This window comes from Barbus barbus, assembly GCF_936440315.1.
Source record: "Barbus barbus genome assembly, chromosome: 3".
NCBI classification, from domain to species: Eukaryota; Metazoa; Chordata; class Actinopteri; order Cypriniformes; family Cyprinidae; genus Barbus; species Barbus barbus.
Window position 1 is genome coordinate 26,886,595 of NC_136731.1, and position 25,739 is coordinate 26,912,333.

General features: G+C 39.7%; 1 protein-coding gene across 2 annotated transcripts in view; it reads right to left on the reverse strand.

The window, feature by feature from the left end:
- LOC306853892 (protein sidekick-1-like) overlaps nt 1–25,739 on the reverse strand; it is a 367,593-nt gene that overhangs the window by 182,853 nt on the left and 159,001 nt on the right. For both annotated transcript variants that reach the window (XM_079391575.1, XM_079391574.1), the window contains exons 3-4: nt 23,159–23,265; nt 21,723–21,870 (exon numbers count right to left, since the gene is read on the reverse strand). In XM_079391575.1, coding sequence (XP_079247701.1) covers nt 21,723–21,870; nt 23,159–23,265 — 255 coding nt within the window. The remainder of the gene's footprint in view (nt 1–21,722; nt 21,871–23,158; nt 23,266–25,739) is intronic.

The following is a 25,739-nucleotide window of genomic DNA, read 5'->3' on the forward strand; positions in this document are numbered from 1 at the left end:
ATAGAAAACTAAATGGAAATGCAGGTGAAATAAACCTAAAGGCTTTTTCTAATAGCAAAATATGTGGGTAAAATAATAATTTATTGTCCCTAAGTAGCCTCTAAAGTTTACATTACAACATTAAAAAATATTATGTTTTATATTATTAATAATGTGATGTATTTATGTTTCATATGAACTAAAATTAATTGTTGTTATTTATTCATTTTAATATTAAGTCACAGACAATTATAATATGATTTGTTGTAATATATTTCCAATAATATAAGGTTCATTGTGTTTTTGCAGTGAAACCCTGAAGGCAAACTTCATACAGAAGATCAGTATTTAAAGTGTCTGTCTCTCAGACACTTTGAGGCACACATTCAAGACCCAATCAGATCAAATAAATCATTCTAGACAACAAAATCTAGTCAAAGCAGAAAATGCATACATCATGAGCTTCAAGCTTATTAGATGATTCAAGTCTGTATATTTTTCAGCTTCTGTATTCTTCAGTCCCATATTTCAAAAGTACCATATCACCAAAAATTGCAATACCTCTGCAAATTTCTTCACCCTAATTTAATTTAATCCTCCATGCAGGCAAGTGCTCAGCAAACATGACCTAGTTTCACTCACCAGAGAGAAACTTCCCTTCAGCCTTCTCAAAAAGACTTTATTTACAATCTTTAAAAGTCCCCGCACACAAAAAAGAAATAAACGTTGCATTGAGTTCAGAAGAGAGACGCTCATCTAAACTGAAAAATACATTGCTTTGTCTTGCCAAGTGCATTATCAGACAACACCTACTTTTGTGGGACTTGGGCAACGCGAGTGATAATTAGATCTGTCCCCAAAAAAAGCTATAGCCTGCACCAACATGAAAAACAGTGTTTACTGAAATCATTGTAATCTTTGCACATTACCATCACCAAACATGCAATTAAAGGTTTGGAGCGTGAACTGTTTTTTCCCTTGCGACTTGTAGAAGTTAGCACTTATCACACCGATGGCACATTTAGAAAAGCTGCAGACAGAATTCCCTGACCGCATCACCGCTAAGATGCTAACTTCACTGCGCTAGTACACTTAAAAGTAGCAAGAGCAGAGAAACTGATAATGGGTATACTCTGCCAGGCTTGTCTTGACTTGCCAACAGAGCAGCCCAAAAACCGTTGCGGTGCAACTTAATTTTATACTAAGTTGTTAGATGCACAAAGTCAACAGGAGGTGGGAATGTGGTTGCCTTCCAAAGCATTGCACAACAACCAGTCAATGACACCGACAGATGCTTGTTCCCTGTTAGCGGCACAAAACGCACAGTGAGAGAGCGGCAACCTTGAGCAAATGTACAGGATTAAAAAGAATTACACCGCTCTTAGTAAAAGCAACTCGCTAATTGTGGTGCGTATGTAACATATTGCTTTGTTTGTAGTGCACGCTTAACTCAAATGAACCCGAGTGCAATAGTCGCTTAACCGCTTATAAAGTAGATTAAAGTCCCTGACTTATGAGGTCATTAAGTCAGAACGCTGAACATTTAAATGAAAAGTAGCAAAATGTTTGTACTACTAAAACGTACGTGTTTAACTCCCTTCTTTTATCGCAGTTAGTGTCAAGGTGCATTAGCCAAGCACATGCTAACTAATAGATAGATAGATTCATTGAGTCACCTTCACACCATCCAAGATGTAGATGAGTCTGATTCTTCATCATAACAGATAACAGAAGTTTAGCTGTACATCACTTGCTCATCAATGGATCCTCTGCAGTGAATGGGTGCCGTCAGAATGAGAGTCCAAACAGCTGATAAAAACATCACAATAATCCACAAGTAATCCACACGACACCAGTCCATCAATTAACGTCTTGTGAAGCGAAAAGCTGCATTTTTGTAAGAAACAAATCCATCATGAAGCGTTTTTTAACTTCAAACAATTGCTTCCAGCTAAAATACAAATCCTTTATGCATAATATTGCTTTCTCTAGTGAAAATCTCATCTGAATCAGTAGAGAAACATGCACTGATCAAGCACTGTTTACAAGCGAAAATGGTCCAAAGCAGTTCTACAACTGATGTAATGCTAAATTTCTCCAAATCTGTTCAGATGAAGAAACAACCTCATCTACATCTTGGATGGCTGAGGGGTGAGCCAATTTATTAGCAAATTTTCATTTTGGAGTGAATTAAAAAGGGGAAAAAAAAGTAAAATTTCAGTTTACTTAATTAACTACATTAATAATAACAATGATATTTAATAATGATAATTTAAATAAGTCAGTCATCCTGTGGCCTCTTGGACATTTGCTGAGGCCCCCTAGTGGTCTCCCCCCCCCTCAAAAAGATAAAAAGTTATAGGCACTGACGTGCCTTGAAAAATATTTTTCCACACTGAATGTTTTTTTATTTCATATACAAATACATGAAATAAGTCCTGGAGCAATCCAGAAAAGTAATCGATCGAAAGCCACATATCTCATGAGTTCATATTTTAAATTTGAAGAAGATACCACGAAAAATGAGATTCGTGCAATATTTTTTCTGAAACTATTTATAGTCCCCCCACCCCCCTGTTTGAGGAAAAATAACCACCAAATGGATTGCAGAATTATACAAGCTATTTTAGTCATTATACATGTTCCTGCATAGTTTTTCAATTATAAAATAATAGACAGATTTATTTGAGCACTAAAAAATACAAAAATAATTATTTGAGTAATAAAAAAGGAAAAAAAAATAGAAAAAAATGCTTTGTATATAGTATGTATACTGAAGTATTCTGATTGCCAGACATGAAGTGATATTGGCAGACATGGTCATACAGTCAGTAATCACACGCTGATGTGCTTCCATTCAGATGATAATCATACAGATGGGCCATATAATCAATAATAGCTGATCAATGAATCACAATGATAGCCGTCATAGAGTCGGTAATAAACACGCTGATGTCCGTCCATACATATTATAATCATGCAGATACGGCCACATTCCCCACACAATACACACACACACACATAAAAAATGTAGAAGAAAAAAAAAAACAGTTTTTTATGTAAAAAGCAGATCGCTAAGTTACGCCCCGCTCAGATGACAGCGTCATAGCCTGCGTCAGAGCTGGCAGGAGGGAGCGCCAAATTCAAATAAACTATATTCCGCTTTTCTGAGACTTTTTTTTCCGTGGACGGTCTCATTCTGTTTGTAAAACTGTATGCTACAACATTGTGTTGTTTTTTTACCACCAAGACGCTGTTTTTGAGCGTAATTTATTCCATAACGGCCGCGAACAATAACTCTCTGAAGAAATGAAACTAAACAAAGGAATATTCATCCTTATTACAACGTTATTGTTTCGCTGGACTAAAAGTGCTCGCTGGATGTTGTTCTGTGGACCCTTACCTCTCTAACTAAACTGGGATTTCAGCAGTGGACCCGTTTGTGGCTCGTTATTACAATGATAAAGGTACGTACGGCTTTTTTATTCTGCCTGTTTTGATGTGTACTGCTTACACAAATGTAGCAAATACATTCCTTATAAGCTTTCCATCGAAAAACAGCGATCTGTCGTCGATGCTTGAGGCTTAGACCTTCAGAATGATATATAGTTTGTCAAGATTAACGATATTCTTTCACGTTAAATTCATTCATAAACATTAAACTAGTGGGGAAAAAAACGCTTCAGTGCGATGTCGCTCTGGTGAACGTTAAAGCTCAAAGCTCAGAGCTCAAGACAGCATGGCTGGCCTGTAGCCATCGAGCGGCAGTATTCAAGTGCATGAGCCGCGAGTCTTGATCTATCTAGCAGCTTTGGACACCGTAGGATACGGCTTCTTTTCCTGCTCCGGCAGAACCGCTGCGGCGCGACAGATGGACAGACACAACAACCCTGTGTGTCAAAACCTGCTGTAGCATTCACTCTAATTCAGTTATAAAATTAATTGCCGGGAAGTCGGCCTCCAGCTAACATACGCTTTGATAAGAACGTTAATACTTCCGACGCAAAGCTAAACAGGTATTTCCAGCGGTCTGGAGTGAAAACCTGTGTCTGGAACCAATTATCAGCAATTAAAAGTTATTTTTTGGTACTTTGCTTCTCATCCGATCTAGCAAACAGGCCCAGAGTTGCCATTTAAACATGTTAAAAGTTCACTGTGCTTATGAAATCGCTATTGACCTTTAATTATATTTATCTTAAAAAGCACTTTGCAATTGCATAAATTAGTTACTTATGAGCCGAAACGTATGCATTATTCACTGGTCTATTTGCATGACAAATGGATCTGGGAATTAATTGCAATACTTAATAGTTAATGCAGAATCAGGTACGGACGGGCCATTGGTTTCCCAAAATATCCCATTCTTCAAAATTAAAGATGGTGTTTTTTTTCTTCTCAATTTAGAGAGGTGAATAGGTAATTTTTTTTTAATGCTCTGACCGGTAATGTACTGGTTAAAAGGCTGAAAGGCCATTACAAAGCACATACACTCTTAGCAACTGTATTATTGCCAATGAAAGCCAAAAGGCTGCACTGTCAAGATAGATGGACATTCTATTTTCCAGAAGTAAATTATGCTTCCAACAGGTAACTAATTGCACAGATGAGATGTCAGTTGGAGAAAAGTCAGCTCTTCATAATACGTTGACATTTCCACACTCATCTTTAGGACTAAATTAATTCGCCTCAACAAAATGAACTCTGGGCCACTGTTTGCGGCTGCACACTGCCGAACACACCGTCCCTGCGACACATTGGAGTGTTTCAATATGTCACACATGAAATCTTGAGCTTGATCTTCCTTTTCAGAACAGATTGCTTTCTGTCTACCCACACACTTCTGTTGCCTGCCATCGCAGAGATGGGCGCGTGCGTCTTCTGACATGAAATGGGGGCTGAGCGAGAGTGCGCCACATAAAAGGATTGACTGACAGAGCTGGTCGCTCAGTGAAAAGCAGGATAAGGGATAAACATGCTGAAGATAGATATCTTCCTTTTCATTTTTTCCAGCAAACACAGAACGTCTCTTTCGTACACACGTCTAGCCAGTCTAGTCCAGTTTTTCCTCTGCTGAATGCGGGTAGTGAACTAGGCATAATCTGTAGTCTCTTATGAGATGCTTTTTGAAAAGCAGACATTTCAACTACTGCTAAAAGCACTAGTCGGACTGATTTTTATTATGAGTAACATTTAAACTTTTTTCTTTTTGCTATATAAAAACGTGCATCAAACATTTATTTTTATCTTTATAAAATATAATAATGTAAAAATATGAATATTATAATATTTGAAAACTATTGAAAACTATCATGCAAACTCAGACTGACTCATATCAAATTCACAGAAATTACAATTATGCCTCAATGATTTCTCAACTAACAGTTCAACCCAATAATGTTTTTTTTTTAAAAGCAAGTGTACTTGTTTAACATCAAATAGAAATATTAAGCAGCACAACTGTTTTCAACATTTATAATAATCATAAATGTTTTCTTGAGGAGCAAATAAGCACATTAGAATGATTTCTGAAGGATCGTGTGACACTGAAGACTACTGAAAATTCAGCATTGCATCACAGGAATAAATTACATTTGATAATATATTAACAAACATAACAGTTCATTTAAATGAACTGTAATAATATTCCACAATATTACTTTACAATACGGAAAATTAAACAATTCTCCTGAGAAGCCTATAAAATCTAAAGTGTGTTTTTATATACAATGTGTTTTTAGAGAGTATAATTTCCAAAAGTCCAGAGGGCAAAAATATGGCCATTTACATGGCTCCTCCATAATAAAGCATATGCATTTGGATTGACTTTTGGGCCAATTACTCTATGCAAGCTCAGATATGACAAATTGATCAGGAATAAAATAACCACATGAACACAGTGTTTGTCAAAAAGCAATAGGTAATTCGTCCAGAAATTTCTCCTGGGTGGTAAGAGAAAAAAAAAGGCAATAAAATCACTGACTAATGCCTATTAATGCTGAAATTGCATCATGTCAACATGTAAAACAATTACAGTCCAAATAGGGCTATAGAGAGTCATTCCTGTTACAATGCCAAGCACTAGGCTTTGCTATATAAAAGTGTCATGGGATCATGAGACAATTCTTTCCATATTTCGGTCCAATCAATCATGAAAATTTAATTTGTCTGCATTCTCAGGATTCCGGTCAATTTAGCAATTGCTCAATAATGCACCTTCGTGGTGGCATTTCTTCTTTATTTTAATGTGTAATCCGACCACTTCTCTGGAATAGCCTGCGAAAAGGCAATTATTTATCATCCGTGTTTCGGCTCGATACCGGTCCTGATTAATGTGTAATTGGAGTCAATGATAATTCTTTAGCAACATTTAATCACACTTCAGGTCCAACAGAGCTGCCAGTAAGCAGACACACACAAATTGCTCTCAAATACGCAAACCCTTTCTGCCTGTGAGCAGTCCAAACTTTTCTTTATTGGTGTCTAAGCTTCCTATCGGACGTGAGGGAGGCTGTACACATGAAGTCAGGACAGGTCCTTCATTCACATTTTCATTACTCTTTTTCTTATCTGCTGCTGGCATCTCTTGTTTACTGAAAAAAGCGCAGCAGCATCTCTCCAGTCTGCAGGACGAGTGCTATATGAACTGACTTCTGATTTGTCGTTGTATGCAGTGTCCTCTTCCTCTGCATTATTTCACCGTCAGAGGTATGAAAGCAGAAATGAGGACAGGCTATACTTTCATGTTTGACTGTCACTCAGTGGCATCCTGCCGCCATCATGACCGAGACCCACTGTAACTCTACCAGCAGACACCACAGGCCTGAGAGATGCTTTAATCAAAAATAACTTTCAAATAGATTCTGACAGTGCTCCTGCAGGTGACTCAGTGCCATACAGGAAGCAAAAATCTGCTTTGGAACCTCTAAAAACGTATTTTCCTTTTTCAAAATGGTCAGTGAAAGAAAATGCTTAATCAATGAAGGGAGGGAGGTGTGTCAGAAAAGGTTGTTGTTAACCTCAAACTACTGAATATATCCTAAATTAAACTGTTAAAGATAGGACATATTGCACATATGAAGTAGTTAAGTATTATATTAATTAAAAATATATTTATGACATTTTCACTGTTGGATATAGTAAAGAAAGCATCTGAGATATGAAAGGCCAAAAATCATAAAAATGCAAACATTTGCTGTTTAAATCCTGCTGCTTTTCATTCCAGAATATAATTGTATAATAGTTGTATAATATTTTTGCATAATATTTTAGTACTATAAATGTAATTATAAATGGAAAAATAAACATTTATTAACAAAAAATAAAAATGTCAATTAATACAAAATAAATAACAAAAAATAAAATGACAAGAAAGGAAAAGAGAGAAATTTAAGCTAATTTATTTTCATTTGAAACCCAAATTTAGTCTAAAATAAAATATTTTATTAATTAAAAACAGATTTATGATTTTCATTGTTGAACACAGTAAGAAGATATCTGGAATGGGAAAGGCCACAAACATTTGCTGTTTAAAACCTGCTACTTTTCATTGCAGGAATAATTTTATAATTTTATAATAGTCAGATAATACGTATGTTTGTAAAATATTTTATCAGTATAGATGTAATATATATTTTTAAATGATTTTTTTTTATTAAATTCAACATTTATAAATAAAAATGTCTATAAAAACAAAACAAAAATGACAATAATTAAGCCTAATTTACTTTTATTTTAAGCCCAAATTTAGAATAAACTGGTTTCATATAAAAAGTGGAACACAGTTAAATATGTAAAATGAAAACAGATTTAGGATATTTTCATTGTTGAATATAGTAAAGAAGATCTCTAAGATGGGGCAGTCCAAAATCAAAAATGCATTTACTGCTTAAAACCTACTACTTTTCACACAGGGTTACTTTTATGATAATTTAAACAACCATGCCTAACAGCTGTTACAAGATGGATAAAAAGACTGTATGTACTTTTGTTACTGCATGTAACAAAAGTACTGGAACACCAAAGTGTAGCATATACTCGTGGAAAGTGCCTTTACTGGAATCTCTGGGTCTCTCCTTTAGCAGTGACAACAGAATAATTTATTTAAGAGTGAAGGAAGGAGTGGATGAAGACAAATGTGGGCAGAAGCCTTGGGCTAGAACAGACTCACCCCACAGATGCCCCAATTGACTGATGATGGCACTCAATAATTAACTTCATAAAGGGGCCCTATACCAGCCAGCAGGTGTATTAAAACCAGGCCACATAAACGGCCTCTATCGAATTAGCCAAGCCTACGTCATTTTTCATGTGACTCCTCAGAGCCAAACTACATTGATTTAAAATGGACGTGTCCATTCGGCGAGAATATGAGCAAAGGGCAACGGCTCGAACCCTCCCTTGAGTGACAGGACAGAGACGTATTTCTCAATCTTGTCATTTCCTCCTGATTACATTTGTCTAACACATCATTTACTACCTGTGGAGAGGAGCGCAAGGAATGATGACAAACAGTTGAAAAAAGGAGAAGGAAAAAAGCTTGCTAACGTAATTTGAAATAATAACAGCAAATCCCAAACACATTACCAGCACAATTCAGCTCAGAACAAATCTGATATCTCATTCTTTTCAGGAGAGCATATTCCTGGAATTCAGTCTCCAAAAAGCTCGAAAATGGCTTCCTTGCCAGTTTCTTATTTTGCTAAAGCCATTTTTAAGCAAATCAGTCCACTCAGCAGCTCTTCGTAATGCTATTTTCTAGTTGTGTTGTAATGCTATTTTCAAGTTAGCTCCTACTTACTTGAATGAAAAAAAAGCCAGAAATAGCCTAAAATTCTTTGTCAAGATTACATTTCAATAGCATGTCAAATGAGCTAGAAGATTTGAAAAAAATAAAATAAAATTAGCAATTATCTTATATCAGGCTAAAATTTAAATAAATATTTGAAACTACTATTAACTAAAAAAATACAAAAATGTATTATAGTATAATACGATTGCATTAAATCTAAATAATAATAATAATAATAAAATTTGGTATTGCTATAATTCCTATCTTAATAACCTTTGCCAAGCTCATGTTTCATTGTCACCTATGATATATGACAAAAATGTTTCATTAATTAGCTAATATCAGGATAAAAACTTAAATATAAAAAATAATTGAAACAATTAAATAAATGCAATAATACCAACAACAACAATAATAAAAAAATTTATTGCTAGAATTCCTATCATTCAATTTCAAATCATGTATCAAAATGTCAAAATAGAAAATTAATTATAAATTATTATAGTATAATAAGTTTGCAATCCGAATAATAATAATAATAATTCTATCAATATTTGCTCAAACTCTAATGAACTAAAACAGTATTTTTCAAATGTTTTGGGACCAGTGACTCAAACAATAATCAGTTTTACTAGTTCAAAATACAGGTACCTTGAAAAGCTTGTGGCAAGTGTAATTTGGTGCACATAAGTGCCAAAACATGCAGGAGCCTGGGGGCTGTCAAGTCCCTTGACGAAAAGAGATCCACATATGGCGGAGCAGCGACACCACAGATGGCTTCTATCGCTGTCACACAAACACCACAGCCCTGTTGCTTGTACAGAGGAAAATAATCGGCTTCCTTCGAGCACTTCCTTTATTGTCTGGTTTCTTTCTGGTGGTACTCGGGACAGGATGAGTCTAGCATGGAAGCCGTTTTATGTGCTGAGCGTGATTGGAGCCTGAATAGCTCGTAATGGGTGGAAACATCAAAGATCTCAAATAATGAATGATGAAAAATTCAGCAAGGTAGAGGAGGCTGCAAGGACAAAGCGATGAGAGGTAGACACAATATCTTATTTCCAACCTGCTACTTTCATCTGCAGTGGCAACAGAAAGCACTTCTCACCAATGGGGTAATTATCGCCATCATGAAAGTTTCATGCTGTCTAAAGGGGAAGCCAATGTGGAACAATAAGAGTGACTTTCAAAGGCCCGCGCTTCGCTGTTCTCCCCTGCGTTGGCATTCACCTCTGGACCTCTCTGCTTTAACAACTTTCTGCCTTTGTGTGGCTCAAAGAGAAGAAAAGACGAAAAAAAAACTAAAAAACTAAAAAAAAAACTAGGGGAGATGGGGAAGGAGAAGCATAACTGCTCCATTTGGATTGCGGCACAGTTATCCCTCAGCACGTGGAAGCGATAGGAATCACAGAGCAGCATCGCCCATCCACACGGCCGCTTATTTCATGCTACATTAACAGACCAAAGGGACGTTTCTGAGGCCATGGAAAAACTGAAACCAGAAAACACAGAGCTCGAGAAATAATAATGCTGAAATACTGCACAGCGGCATGTGATGAAGTTACCAAAAATCTATTTTCTTTAGGGAATGTTCAATGGGCTATCAAACAGAGTTGGATTAATATATTGACTACATAGCTCAACAATTCATAATGCTTATTGCGAGAAAACAAAGATCTGCAGGGCAAAGGAAACGAGCATTTGCAATGAAGCCGTACTGGAATAAATATGACTGCCTCAAGCTGCTTTCACTGAGTGGTGCCTCTGTTTTCCACATTTCAATGAGATGCATTTTCACTCCGGAATTTCAAATGGACAGCTTGAGAATGAATGAGAAGTTGTTTCGGCCACAAAGTCTTTCTGGACACTCGAGCCACTCACGTAAATATGCACGTAAATTACGTGATTACGCGCGATACAAAATACCAAATCAGACAGCCATTTATTTTAAAGAGGGATGGCACAATATTATTTTCCAAGCAAAATGCTTCACAAAAAAGACATTTGTTAGGTTTCAATGCTAGGCTTTGAACATGGAAATTACTTCAGTCCCTGTAACAGATATGAGTAGCAGGATATTATGCCATGGTCTAGGACTTATGCTTATGCAAATAATAAATAATATATAAATAATAACAAATGTAGCATGTTAGAATACACTACTGTTCAAACGTTTTTTGAAAAAGAAATCTCTTATGTCCACCAATGCTGCATTTATTTGACAAAACAATACAATAATAGCAGAAATATTGTGAACTATTATTACGGTTCTCAAAAATGTCATTTATTCAAGTGAAATTAAGTAATGCAGTAATAAATTAAGTATCAATTTTCTTTAAAAATCTTTAAAAAAAAAAGACTCCTCTGCTCTCCCACAACAATGCAAACCATACCAGTCTGAATCCATCTGTTGTGTTTAGATGCTCTGTTGGTCAATTATGCAAATACGAACGTCAGAATTCACCACCTTGAACTTTGGTAAACACAAAAACATGGTACTTTTTTGCATTGGTTTCCACTCTGCTTCCATATTTGCATGCATAAATGAAGGTGAATGAAGAGCAAAGTCTAGTGTGATCACACCTTGAATGATCCATGTCCATTGGTAATATGAAGGACTTCACACATTTACTAAATATCACGTGGTCCTGGGTTACAAGCAGAGGTGGGTAGTAATGAGTTACATTTACTTGAGTACATTTTTTGGGTAACTAATACTTTTAGAGTATATTTTAAAATGGGTACTTTTACTCTTACTAAAGTATATTTTTAGAGAAAAAACTGTACTTTTACTTTGTTACTGTGGGCGACTCTCCTCTCGTTACTGTATCTTAATGTAATAAGTAAGTTAAAAATGCTTTGGTTTATTCCAAACGCGCCGTCTACTTTTCTCTGGGCAATGAACGATGCCCATTCGCGAATGATTCATTCTTTTGAGTCGATTCTGTTTAAAGGCTTTATCAAACCAGTTGGCAAACCAGTGAATCAGTTCGCGAATCAGTTTGAATGATTCGTTCAGTTCCCTGCCGCACGCGCTGAGTCTCTGAAGCAGTTCTCACCAGTGTTGCCAACTTAGCAATTTTGTTGCTAGATTTAGCAACTTTTCAGACTACCCTAGCAACTTTTTATTCAAAAAGCACCTAACAAATTTAGCAATTTTTTAAAATTTATTTGGCTACTTTTAGCAACTTTTAAAAAGGGACTCAAATCTAAAGAGCAGTAGCCTAGTGACTGCCGACTTAACTCAAGATGAGCGATTCATTCATAAATTCTTAAGATCGCTGTAGAAACACAAACCGCAAGACTAAAGACAATGAGTGCAGGGGCGTGGCTATATAAGGTCTAAATAGCCAGGCACAGAAGCTGCAGCAGCAGCAAAAATTGTTGGCTGGGTGCAGCAGCAGTAGCACGCATTTAAAAAATTTTGGTAAAATAATTAAAACAACAACCACAGTTAAAACTCAGTGAATGTAGCTGTTCATGAATTTTTGATCTGGAAGAGACTTAACTACATCTATCAACATGTCTCAATCAAAACTGTACAGCCAGAAATACAGAAAAGAGTGGGAGTCTGTACCTGAATTTAAAGGGTGGCTGAAGCCAGTAGTTGGGGATGACTGCCGAGCATACTGTGCATACTGCAAATCAGATATGCTTGCAAAAATGTATGACATCAAAAAGCATTGTACTACAGCAAAGCATATAAATAAATCAAAACCATATAACCCCGCAAAGCAGTCTACATTACCACAAATGGTTAAGAAAATGGATAACTGTAAAAGTGCAGAAACTACTATGGCAATGGCCATTGCGGAACACTGCTCACTGCTAGCATGCGACCATTTAGGTATGGCTTGCAAAGCCGCCTTCTCAGATTCTATGGCTGCAACAAACTTCCACATGCACCGCACCAAATGCACAGAAATGATTAAGGGAGTATTGGCTCCTTATTTTCTGAAAATGATAACAACAGATGTGGGGGATGAGAAGTTCAGTCTGCTTTTGGATGAGTCGACTGATGTCAGTGTCTCAAAATACCTGGGTGTGGTGATTCGGTATTTTAGTGCTAAAAAAAGAACTCTTGTGTCCACATTTCTTGGGCTGGTTGAATTGGAGGCGGGTGATGCAAAATCAATAGCAAAGGCAATAGTTGAGTTTCTCGAAAAGTGTAACCTTAAAAAAGAGAATCTTCAGGGTATTGGTACTGATAATGCCTCTGTGATGACTGGGGTGCACAATGGAGTCCACAAGATTTTAAAAGAAGAATGTGCTTTGCCCAATTTGGTACTCATTCGCTGTGTGTGCCATTCTTTACAACTGGCTGTCAGTGCAGCATCCAAAGAAACCATCCCTAGATGTGTTGAATACTTAATCAGGGAAACCTACAACTGGTTTTCGATTTCCCCAAAACGGCGAGAGGCATACAAAGCAGTGTATGCCACCATTAATTGTGGTCAGAAACCCCTGCAGATCACCAAAGTGTGTGCCACACGTTGGCTATCGATTGAGCCTGCGGTAACTCGCATATTGGACCAATGGGAAGAACTGAAGTTGAGTTGACCAAGACCAGTGAGCATTGCTACATGGCAGATGTGCTCCATGCCATGTACATGGACAAGACCAACTATGTCTACCTTACATTCTTAAAATCAATCCTGTCTGAAGTACAAGTTGCAGTGAAGTCATTTGAGGGTGAACATACAGATCCTGTCAAGCTTTTGGAAAATCTGGTCCACCTCTTATCATCAGTTTGCAGCAGAGTAGTCAATCCTATGGCAAAGATTGATGTCCTGAAGGATGCCATTGATGGTCATCTCAGTCCAGCACCATATCTTGGGTACCTTTTTGAAAGCACATTGTCCCAACTCAGTCTTGCTCCAGAGGACGAAAAGGTTATTCGGAGACGATGCATCAACTATGTTGTTGCTCTAAGCAAGGAGCTGCAAGCAAGGCTCTCCCAGACAATCTCGAAATCTTACAAACATGGCTCTGTTCAGTGTTAAGGAAACAATAAAAGCAACACTGAAATGATAAATGTAGCTGAGCTACTGGGGTACCAGCCCCAGACAATTGATAAAATTGTTTCCCAATGGAAAAAATCCTTCAGAAATCATTATAATATATCGATTTATTACCAGTGTTGGAAACAGTTTTGCTGTGTAATATTTTTTGGAACCTGTGACATTTTGTTCAGTATTCTTTGATGAATAGAAAGCTAAAAAGAGCAGCACTGATAATAAATCAACATGATTTCTGAAGGATTATGTGACTCTGAAGACTGGGGTAAAGGCTGATGAAAATTCTGATTTGCATCACTGAAATAAATTACATTAATATATATATATATATATATATTTTTTTTTTTTTGAACGGCAGTGTGTGTGTGTGTGTCTGTGTGTGTGTATACACATACACATTACATAAATGTAATCTATATATCTAAATAAAAATAGACTATATTCAGTACCTATATGATCCAAAGTAACTAATAACTAACTACTTGAGTACTTTTTTACTCTTACTCAAGTAACTATTCAGACTATTACTTTTACTTTTACTTGAGTAAATAGTTCTAGAAGTACTTTTACTTTTACTTGAGTACAGTTTTTGGGTACTCTACCCACCTCTGGTTACAAGTAATTTCAATAAATAAAAGCTGAGAACAGTTCGAAAAGTTAGTTCTTGAGAAAAGATATAGCTCTATATCATGAAAGGTTTCTGAAATGTACTTCTAATTCAGGAAAATGCTGACTAATTATTTACATTTATTCATTTAGCTGACGCTTTTATCCAAAGCGACTTACAATTGCTATATATGTCAGAGGTCGCACGCCTCTGGAGCAACTAGGGGTTAAGTGTCTTGCTCAGGGATACATTGGTGTCTCACAGTGGATTCGAACCCGGGTCTCTCACACCAAAGGCATGTGTCTTATCCACTGCGCCATCACCACCCCATCAAGGTCATAAAATTATCTCATTAATTACAATAAGTATTAAATGAAACAATAATAAAATCAGTAACAACTAACTAACTTGAGGCCTTCTGTACCAATTCTGGGAAGGCATTCTTACATTAGACCCTGAGAGGGTCTAATTCTAGCTTTTCACTTCAAAACAAAAACTGTAATTTTTACTCCCCAAGTCTAAAACCACTGATGTGTTAATAAATCCCCCATTAACAAACAGACACAGAAAACGTTGATATTCAACATAATACGTTGTCATAGATCACTATTTTCCACAGACACAAAATTAGATCAATAACTGTTTCAACTGACTAAATCTCACAAATGTTGATATTCAGATGAAATGACAAAATTAAAAATAGTGTAGCCATTCATTAAAAGTGCTGAAATGAGATTTTGTGCAGTCCGGAGGGCAACTTTTACCCAGTCTTACCCTACTATTTTTAATCATACTACTATAATACTTTAATAGGCCACTGTATATTTTAGTGTTGAAAATCTGGTCTACGTCACTTTCATCAATCAAGTGCAAAAAAAGCAGCAAATATGACAGAAATAGTCTGCTAGTTGACCTCTCAGAATCTCCAGAGAAGAATGACTGCAGTCCATGTTGGTATCATTATTAAGATTATCAATTAAACAATATTGTTATTTTGGGTACCTCTTTCCATTGATCAAACTAGTTCATATGTCTGTACTGAGCATATTAAGCGTTGATGAGGGCATCTCAACAAAGAACCATTGATTTCCTCCACTGCTCTCTTTGTAGAGGACATTAGTGTTTAGCAAAGCAGCATTTATCAGTTTTGTGAAGAAAACATCATACAAGACTCACAAATAGATTTATGCTGTGGCATGTTTATCCATGTTAATATTGAATCAGGGCCGTAGATCCTAGCACATAGATAAACTTTGATCCTACAAGGGCAGTTAATGTAATGACCGTGCCAGTCAAGTGCTTATGAAGTACAGCCCAATTTCCAAAAGTCCATCCTGGGGATTTTGCCCAGTAACAAATAGTGCCAGTTTAAATGGCTAAGCTGATTGCATTGCTTCAGCCGCTGCCACAGAACAATTAAGGATGTGACATCACATCCAATAGTGCGCTAATGGGCTTGGCTGGATGTATGATGGCTTGATATTAGTCTGCCATCCTCTGGGCTGGGTGAGCTTCTGGGTTCGAGTCTGGATGCCGCAGACACCAGCTGGGCTGAGTATAGGGTCAAAGCAGTAGCGCTGTCTGGGAAGACCGCCAGGCTCCCAAAGGGACAGATTCCCTCAGTTGCATATATGCGGCAGTGAACATTGTCAGCAGTGGCATATTGATTTTATGTATGTGCCCCTGCTTTCTGTCATGATGCAATATTCTGCCAAAGCACTGGCAGGAGAGCGCCGGTCCAATTATTGAGCTGGCGTGTAGCCAACTGCCTTAACTACATCTACGAAGAGCCCATATATATCCACCTTCCAACATGTCTTTCAATCCAACGCACAATTTTACTTCAGAAGAACACAATTTATATGCGTAAAACGTCTCAGGTTACGTACGTAACCCTGGTTCCCTGAAGGGAACGAGACGCTGCGTCGATAACGCTACGGGAACGCTTTCAGCGTGACCGCGCTCTGAACCAGAGTGTAATCTGTCCAATGGATGGGCGAGACGTCATGGGCGGGTGACGTCACCGACCGGGAAGCATAAAAGCACGTGTGGTGGAGCCGGCGTTTGCTTCTAGGAATGAATACTTCCGCAGGGATGCAGGAAGTATGGCCTCGAGACGCAGCGTCTTGTTCCCTTCAGGGAACCAGGGTTACGTACATAACCTGAGACGTTCCCTTCCAGGAACTCGAGCTGCGTCGATGACGCTACGGGAACGAGATGCCCACGCCACCAGACTTCCAAGTCCCTGCCCTGTGTGTATCCCTCAGGAGCACTACAAGGGCGAAAGAACCGAAGAGCCTGGAGTGGCCTGCAGGTCAAGGCCATAAAAGCGGACGAAAGTAAGTGGCGTGGACCACCCCGCAGTGTTGCAGATGTCCTGCACAGGAACACCTGCCAGAAAGGCCTTAGAGGCCGCCATACCCCGGGTGGAGTGAGCCTTCACCCCCATAGGCGAGGGGAAACCGGAGGACTCATAAGCAAGAGAAATAGTATCCACAATCCACCTGCTAAGGGTCTGCTTAGAAGCAGGCAGACCCACTTAGGAGGACCGAAGCATACAGCAGTTGGTCCGTCCTTGTCCACAGGGCAGCTCTGTGGACGTATGCGTCCAGTACTCGAACTGGACACATACAATTAAGCTTCCGCTGGTCGGGCTCCCGGAAGGGAGGAGGACTGAAGGCCTGCAGCACGACAGGCCATGGTATAGAAGAGGGGATCTAGAAATAACCCGCTCGAGGGTAGATAAACGCTTTGGCCAGACCAGGGGCAAAGACGAGATAAGAAGGGGCCATGAAGGGCCTGCAAATCCCCACTCTCTTAAGAGAAGATATCGCCAAAAGGAAGAAGTCTCAAAGTGAGAATGCGATCAAAATCTCTTAAATAGGCTCGAATGAAGGTACAGAGAGCTTCTAAGACCACAGCCAGGTCCCCGTAGGGACACGTCGTACAGGAGGCCTCAGCCTCAGCGCACCGTGGAGGAAACATGTAACCAGGGGGTGTCAACCCACTGTAAGGCCACCGAGAAGGGCGTGGTACACGTAAGCCTTCAGGGTGGAGTGAGTTACCCCTGTGGAGAAACGGGCCTGCAGGACTTTCAGCACTGTACCAATCGAGCAGTTAACTGGGTCAAAGTGGCGGTCTCCGCACCAAGAAGTGAAACATTTTCACTTCAGGGCATACAGTTTCCTCGTAGAGGGAGCTCTGGATCGGAAGATGGTCTCAGCAACCTCAGTTGAGAGACCGGAAGCTATGAGCTGCGCCCCCTCAGAGACCACAGCCACAGCTTCCGCAACTCCGGGCGGGGGAGGAGGATAGTGAGATAGGGGTGGCGAGCTTCTCAGCTCCGCTACACTTCGGGGCAGAAGAAACTGAGAACAACGCTCGCTGGAGCCAGCTGCGCCCTGGAACACAGGCAGGGTTGGCAGACTGATCTCCCGAGGGCACTGGGGGGAAACGGACACCGTATAAAGAGGTGTAACCCACTCTGCCCCAGAGAGGTCTGCCCTCGTAAGTCCTGGCCATAGCATCAGGACTGCCTCAGCCTCAGCCTGCTATTGAACGATGGTCCTCAGACCCGCGTCATTCCTAGGAAGATCAGGCTGATAGAACCAGACCCTGCAAGGCAGGACCCAAAGAGACACATTGGCAGTAGTTTCCACGCTGCCAGATGGTCTACTAAGGCAACCAGTCTCTCGAGACAGGCCTCTGGTGTACTCAGAGCTGCTGGCACCAGGAGCTCTAGAGACCCCCGCAGGGGAGGCGAGCTTCTCAGCTCCGCTACACTTCGGGGCGGAATAAACTGAGAATATCGCTTGCTGGAGCCAGCTGCGCGCTGGAACTCTGGTAGGGTTAGCAGACTGGTCTCCCGAGGGCACTGGGGGGAGGCGGACACCCGCTCTGCCCCAGATGGGTCTGCCCTCGTAAGCCCGGAGCCACACTCGTCAGGGCTTCTTGGCCGAGGACCTCTTCGACTTAAGTACGGTCCGCAGATCCGGCTTAGCCTTAGCGGTCCCCGACCCAGAGCGTTTGCCACCACGGCCCCACCTCGGTGGGGTGCGAGTAGCCACGCTCTGCTTCTGTGCCTCTCTGAAGAGGGGATGGCACGCGGCGAGGGCTGCTCCCGCCCAGCAGCCCCCTGAGCTAGAGATAGGCGAGGGAGAAACCGCTGAAACGCCGCCGCCTGTATACAGGCCTCTTGGTACCTATCGATGACGGAATTGACGGCGTCGCCGAACAGGCCATAAGGCGCAAGCGGGGCGTCCATGAGGGAGACCCTATCTTCTCCTTCATATCAGATAGGGTCAACCACAGACAGCGTTTCTAGGGAGCTCAGAGATCAGCTTATATTTCAATATAAATTGAGCCCCTATCCCTTATCCAGCTCTATAAGCAGGTACGTCAGCTTGGCTTTTTTTTTTTTTTCTTTTACTGCCATGGTGTACAGACACGCACCAGCCTGACCTGCAGCCGCGAGCCTTCAGAGACAACGCCACGCAAAGGAACAGATAGCTCGCGAGCGTCTGTTCCACTCGGAGCATCGCTTCTGATATGAATGAGAATTACGTAATGCACGCGTCGCCTCGGCAACGCGCGCTGCAACAGCGAGCTCTCACTCAAAGGGGGAAGAACCGCACACGCGGGCTTCCACGAGCGAGAGCGCTAGATCTGGGGAATGCAGGAGGAGATAGGGCGAACCCATCTCCAACCCGTTCGCCAGATCCATGTTGCCATCCCCGCAATCTCACTCGCCGCCGTGCCTCAGCAGCGGCGGGAATGCGAGATGTACAGCGGGGAGAAGCACAATCAGCCCCTTTTCTTTTTCTTTTTTTTTAGAGCTGACTGCGCGCCGTTCTCATTCATAATATGTTTGTGCAAACACTGTTTCATTGACGCGTCCACCTCCTCGGAGAAAGACAGGTCTAGGGAAGGGAAGAAGATAGGGCCTCGCCCGTCTTCATTCAACACTAGTGAAAACTCACTCCTCTCTTTTTCTTTCTCAAAGAGAGCCTTCAGAGAGCAGGCATAAGCCATGAAAAAAGCTCACAAAACGGGCGGTCAGCTCCCTCGAGAGCTGAATCTGCGTGCTCTGCTCTCAAGCAGACCACACACGGACTGCGTGTATCCCAAGCAGTGATATAACGTGTGCAGGGAGGAACATACAGCCCGTAATGCAATCTGCTATCGCCCCAGTGCTTGCACATATTGCTGGAGCCTATTTCAAGTGATTGTGCCAGGACAAACAACACTAAATAAGACTCACAACACAAATCGACAGACACACAGACAGAGTAGCGGTTGCTGAATGACAAAAAGCAAACGCCGGCTCCACCGCACATGCTTTTATGCTTCCCGGTCGGTGACGTCACCCGCCCATGACGTCTCGCCCATCCATTGGACAGATTACACTCTGGTTCAGAGCGCGGTCACGCTGAAGGCGTTCCCGTAGCGTCATCGACGCAGCTCGAGTTCCTGGAAGGGAACTACATATGTTCAAAATCTGATGGTCTGGGAGTCGTTGGCGGTTATTCACTTTCCAGAAAGTTCCTGTGAAGCAAGCCAGTTTACTGGCCAGCCATTTTTGTAACAGCTCTGCAGCAATTTCCAGACATGCAATTACAGTTCATTGGGAAAGTATTGCAATCTATGTAACTGCTTCTTGAAATTACATTTAAACAAAATATTTCAAATCAGGAACAAAATCATAATCAGTAACAACGGTATCATAAATTGTGCTTCTTAAGCCCAGCTCATGCAAAAAAAATAAAAAATAAGGCTTACCCAGCTAATACAAAATCAATAACCAAATGATTGACTCTTGATCCTTTCATTCCTGTACCATATTGGGTTTATATTTTTTCATATTTTAAATATATATAGACACACACACATACATGAGTCAACCGGTGTCGTGAACCATTGGTCTGCCCTTTAAATTATGTTACATATGAGAGCATATCAAAAGCTTTTAGATGTTTTTGAAAGAAGTTTCTTATGCTCACCAAGCCTGCATTTATTTAATCAAAAATACAGTAAAACAGTAATATTGTGAAATATTACTACAATTTAAAGTAACTGTTTTCTATTTTAATATATTTTAAAATGCATCTTATTCCGGTAATGACAGCACTGAATTTTCAGCATTCTTTATTTTAGTCTTCAGTGTCACACGATCCTTCAGAAATCATTCTAATATGCTGATTTGCTGCTCAAGAAACATTTATTATCAATGTGCAAACCGTATGCTGTTTAATATTTTTGTGGAATAGAACAGAATTCCTTTGATGAATAGTTCAAAAGAACAGCATTTATTTAAAACAGATTTTTAGCAACATTATAAATATCTTTCATGTCAGTTTTGATAAATTCAATGCTTCCTTGCTAAATAAAAGTATTAATTTCTTTCAAAAAAGAAGAAAAAAAAACTTACTGACCTCAATGGGCAGGGCAAACTGTTCATGATAGATTAGCAATTAAACAACAAATGTGATTTGGTCCCATGCGCTTCTGACTACTTATGAGGCATGACTGATTGGATCACACATAGTGACTGGTTGTCCACATGTGATCGGATCAACGAGACGTATAATAATTCCAGGTGTAAATGGAATCGCAGAACCAAAACCACAATTCTGCAGCTCACGAGTGTTTTATTGAAAAAAAAAAACTGCCAGAATGTCCTAAATAATCAATAATAATCAAAGCCCGAAGCCAAACAGAACGAATGCAAATAATTACTACCCAGAGTCAATTTCTAAATTTACCTGCGTTAGCCTGCTTACTTTTCAATTACACCTTCTGCCAAAATCAAATGCAATTCTCAAATGGGTCCACCGCTATATGCATGGAGTGAAAGGTGAGTCATTAGATGTGTCTCAGTGGTGGAGTTTTATTTGGGTCTCATCGGAATGAAAGACTGATAACGGCGAATCGGATCAGCCTCGTCGATCTCAGCCTTGGTGAGCTTCTAATTAGAAAAAGGCAATGAAGAACTACCGTAGCAAAATTAAAGAAGGGCCAAGAACAGGCATTAATTGCACTTCTGTGACAAGGCAGTGGGAGAAAAACACTCACGCACATACTCAAAGAAAGCCGTGCACAGTATCCATGTCTTCTGCATCACTGGCTGAAGTGTCTCTCTGTTTTTTCCCAGCATTTTCCAGTGTGGGCCACCATAAATGGACGCCCGGAGGGATTAAGCGTGAACACTGAAGGTAATTACATCTCTTACGTGAATTCAAAGCCATAGGGACCTTTGATGGGTCACCCAGAACTTTCCTAATGAGCAGGCGTTCAGGTTTAAAGATTAGACAAGCAATTAAGCTCTACTTACACTCTGTTACTGGGAATGATCTTGTAGCCGTCCCTGAACCATGTCACCTGTGGCCGGGGGAAACAACTGACCGCTGGGGAGCTTAGGATGGCGGCCCGGCCCTGTGTCACTGTCTTTCTTTGGTCATTGTCGAGAAAGTCACCCATATCTGTGAGAAGAAAGTCAGGAACCACAAGATTGCATCACCATGCAGAACAAAAGAACATCTAGCACACTGAATTTGGTGACATAATTCCAGTGGTGAAGTTTTTAGATCGATTTAAAGTGTTTACACGTTCTTATTTCTGGTTTTAAAAAGCCAAAAACAACTGCAGCCAGTACACAATATCCCTAAACTGGGTAAACTTGCACTGACCTGCGAGATTTTCAGAAATAAAAAACTGTTAGAACTGTGCGAAAGTTGTCTTTTTTTATCTTGTTGTTTACTATACATTTGCTTGGTCAGTGTTGTTGTGGGTTTTGGTTCTTTTGCTGTTTTAAAATAACTGAAATCGTTTGCTGAAATGCACATGTAATGCGGTCAAGAGCTGGCTGGAACTACTTTAGCCCTGTATTTTCCTAAAAAAAAAAAAGCACTCCTTAGAATGTTAATCAACCAATCAGATTCAAGCATTCAACAGCCCCGTGGTATAAATGTTTATAATGGGTCCCTGTCCACTTCTCGGTTTGCTCCTACCAATCTGCTGGGAATTGTTTTGTTTCTTTTAACATATAACACACAGTATAAGTGTTCAGCGCTACATCATGGCATAAACGAATGTAAACATAAACTGTGCTATAAACTAATGTATCAAACAAGATTGACACCAAGCAAACTGATTTGCCTTAAAAGAAATATGTTGCTGAAATTACACACTTCACCTAACAAGCAATCTGGTTTGTTTTGGGTAAATGAGGAAAGATATCATTTTTGATGATCTTAAAATAATTATTTCTCATATTATCACTAGCATTAACATATTTGTGAAAACTCCATCATGGCTGAATGTTTTTCTGAGCTGAAATGCTGAAGTGTCTGGAACAGTCAGTCTGGGTCAGCGTGAACCTTTTGAGCATGTTTTAAACACTAGAGTAAAGGTCCAAGCATAAAAAGTCATAAAAAGCTTTTCTACCACAACCATCTTCATCCAGTGTAAATCCACTCGCATGTTTTCGCGTGTAAGTGCAAGGAAGAGAATCTCCATTTTTTCTTTTTCCCATGCATTTACTAAAACTTAGGAGTTCTAAGCTTCATCCAGGTAACAACACAGTATTAAGAATCAAGCGTCTGTACTACATGTAAACATCTTTTATGGAAATATCTTATTCAGGTCAGTACTAAATAAAAAATACTGCAAAGATACTGCAAAGTGTATGTAAAATTTTGACCACAACTGTATAAGTTGTGTGAAGTCATACTACAATGCAAAGCTCTGATCTGATCTACATCAACTCACATGCCACTTGTATCTCAGCTCTTCTCTGAAGCAGGGCGCCCATCCTGTTTCTCACCACACACTGATAAATGCCCATATTAGAGCGCTGGAGAGAGGTGATGGTGTACCTAAGAGAGAAAAACAGAATCAACAACTTTAGTTCACATCCCAGGATGATAAAAAAAACAGGAAAAACAATAGTTCCCTGCTATTTGCCATCAAATTCAAGATTTTCAACTCAAATGTGTTCCCATTTAGAGAGGACGGGTTTAAAAGGTTCACGTTCGCAGTCACGACTATCCTTCTTTTCGCCAGCTCGCACATTAACGTGAACTGAGCACATCAAAACGCAGCACAGGAACTCCTCTCTATGCCCGGCTATGATGACGAATATCAGATTTCAGCCAAAAGGCCACTTCGACCAAAAGCAGAGGTGGCGAATACCTGGGCAATTAAATCTGTTGGCATTTCCGAATACGCTGAATACATGACTAATGCGCTGTTGCTCGCTATTTAGCTGAACCTGTTTACGTCTCTGAAAATGCCACCCGGTGGGTTTGTGCATCTCAGTGGTGGTTTCCTTCCATCGCAGGAATTCAATAGTAATACGGCGGCTGCTCTGAGCGTGCTGTTTAGGTGATGAAAGATAATGAGATAACTGGATAGAGCAAACCAGTTCTACAGATGGACAAAACTAGAAACACTTGACACGGGAAGGAACAAAGATGCGAAACACCTACTTTAGCATGTATACGGCTCCTAAATGGAAGATAAATCAAAACATCTAATGCAAAATTTGACATTAACTGTGAATCAGGTGTCGGCAGTGCACTTCAGGTAACGAATGAAAGCATTATTCGTCTCTTAAGAGAGCTGGGCTGTGCTGCAGACTCTTCTATTAAGACAGAGGGAACCCGTAGGGCCAATTCTTCAGCAGCTTTAACACTCCACACGTCTGAGGAAATGCTGAGTGTTACAGAGGCTGTACGCTGATTAAAAAAGGTCAGACTAAGAGGCTATCATTACTGAGAAATTAAACATAAGGCATGGAGAGACCTCAACTAGGAAATTATATTGTTGATTAAATGTACTACTGCATAAACTAGAGGAATCTCTCTCTTCCTCTAGAATGAAAAAAAAAACTTCATTAAACATTATTTATGCACTTCACTTCTTGCATTGCATTAAAATAAACATTAAAATACTGCTTCAACAGACTTAGCATGAGAATGTATTTAAAGAAGAATCATTTAAAAGACACCTATTATGCTAAATTCACTTTTACATTATTGAACATAAATGTGTGTTGGCAGTATGTGTACACAACCACCCTACAATGATAAATAATCCAACCACTCCTTTTTTTAATCCCCATAAATCATAAACAGTGTCTCAGAAGAAGCCATTCGTAGAATCTGTACAATGTGAATTCACATTTCACACGCCATGCCCACGACTGCTGACGATTGACACTGCCGTATTAGCAGAGACCCCGCCTTGAGTGAGCCGCACACACACAATCCACCATGTTTATCTTCACGCTAGAGCATCTAAAAGAAGCATTCAAGTAAGAAATGTCTCCTTATTACAGCAATAGAAGTTATTCAGTCCAGAGCAGTGAGTGATTTTCTGTTTTTATTGTATTGTTTAGGTCATATTAAAGGGATAGTTCACCCAAAAATGAAAATTCCGTCATTAATTACTCACCCTCATGTCGTTCCAAACCCGTAAGAGCTCCGTTCATCTTCGGAACACAAATTAAAATATTGATGAAATCCGAGAGCTCTCTGACCCTCAATAGGCAGCAAGGGTACTAACACGATCAAGGTACAGAAACGTAGAACTAGGGGTGTGCACAAATAGTCGAACATTTGAATATTCGGTCTGTAATTATTATTTGAAAAATAAAAACAATATTCAAATTTTACTGTGTTGATTTGCTTGCCGTAAATGCAGGGAATCCATGATAAATCCTAAGCAGTTATAACTAAATGCACTGGGTGGCGCTGTGGAGCGTGTTAACAAGTTGATAGTATTTGATCACAGAATGCTGTCATCTGCCTCGCGAAGTTTGGATTTACTTTGATCTAAATGATCTTACTAAATGATCTGACAAAATGTGATTACTTCTGGTCAAATGAATTCGTGAATCTGATTTATCATAATATCACCAACACAATGAGAAATCACATGAAATCCAAACACAGTCAACTGAGTAAAGACAGCTGTCCATCACTGCATTCACGACTGCATGTAAGCGTAGCTGTACTCCGAGTGAGCCGAGAATAGAGTTTATCTGATAGCGAAATGATCTTGAGACATATATAAAGTTTCCTCGAGTGAGAGTGGTTTAACACAAAGCGCTAGGAAACTGTTAGCACACGTTATCTTTGTCAGCGCGTTCTTATTGTTATCAGATTGATGAACAAACTTTCCTCCGAGCAAGTGAATATATTTTTTCTCTCAGAATTAACATGTGGAACAATGTAAACACAATAAATATAGGCCGAATCAAGTACGTTCTGTACTGTAATTGGCACGGTCTGCTTGATGTTTCCGTTTGCTCTGACTGATCTTGAATGCTTTTGTTTTTTATATGTAG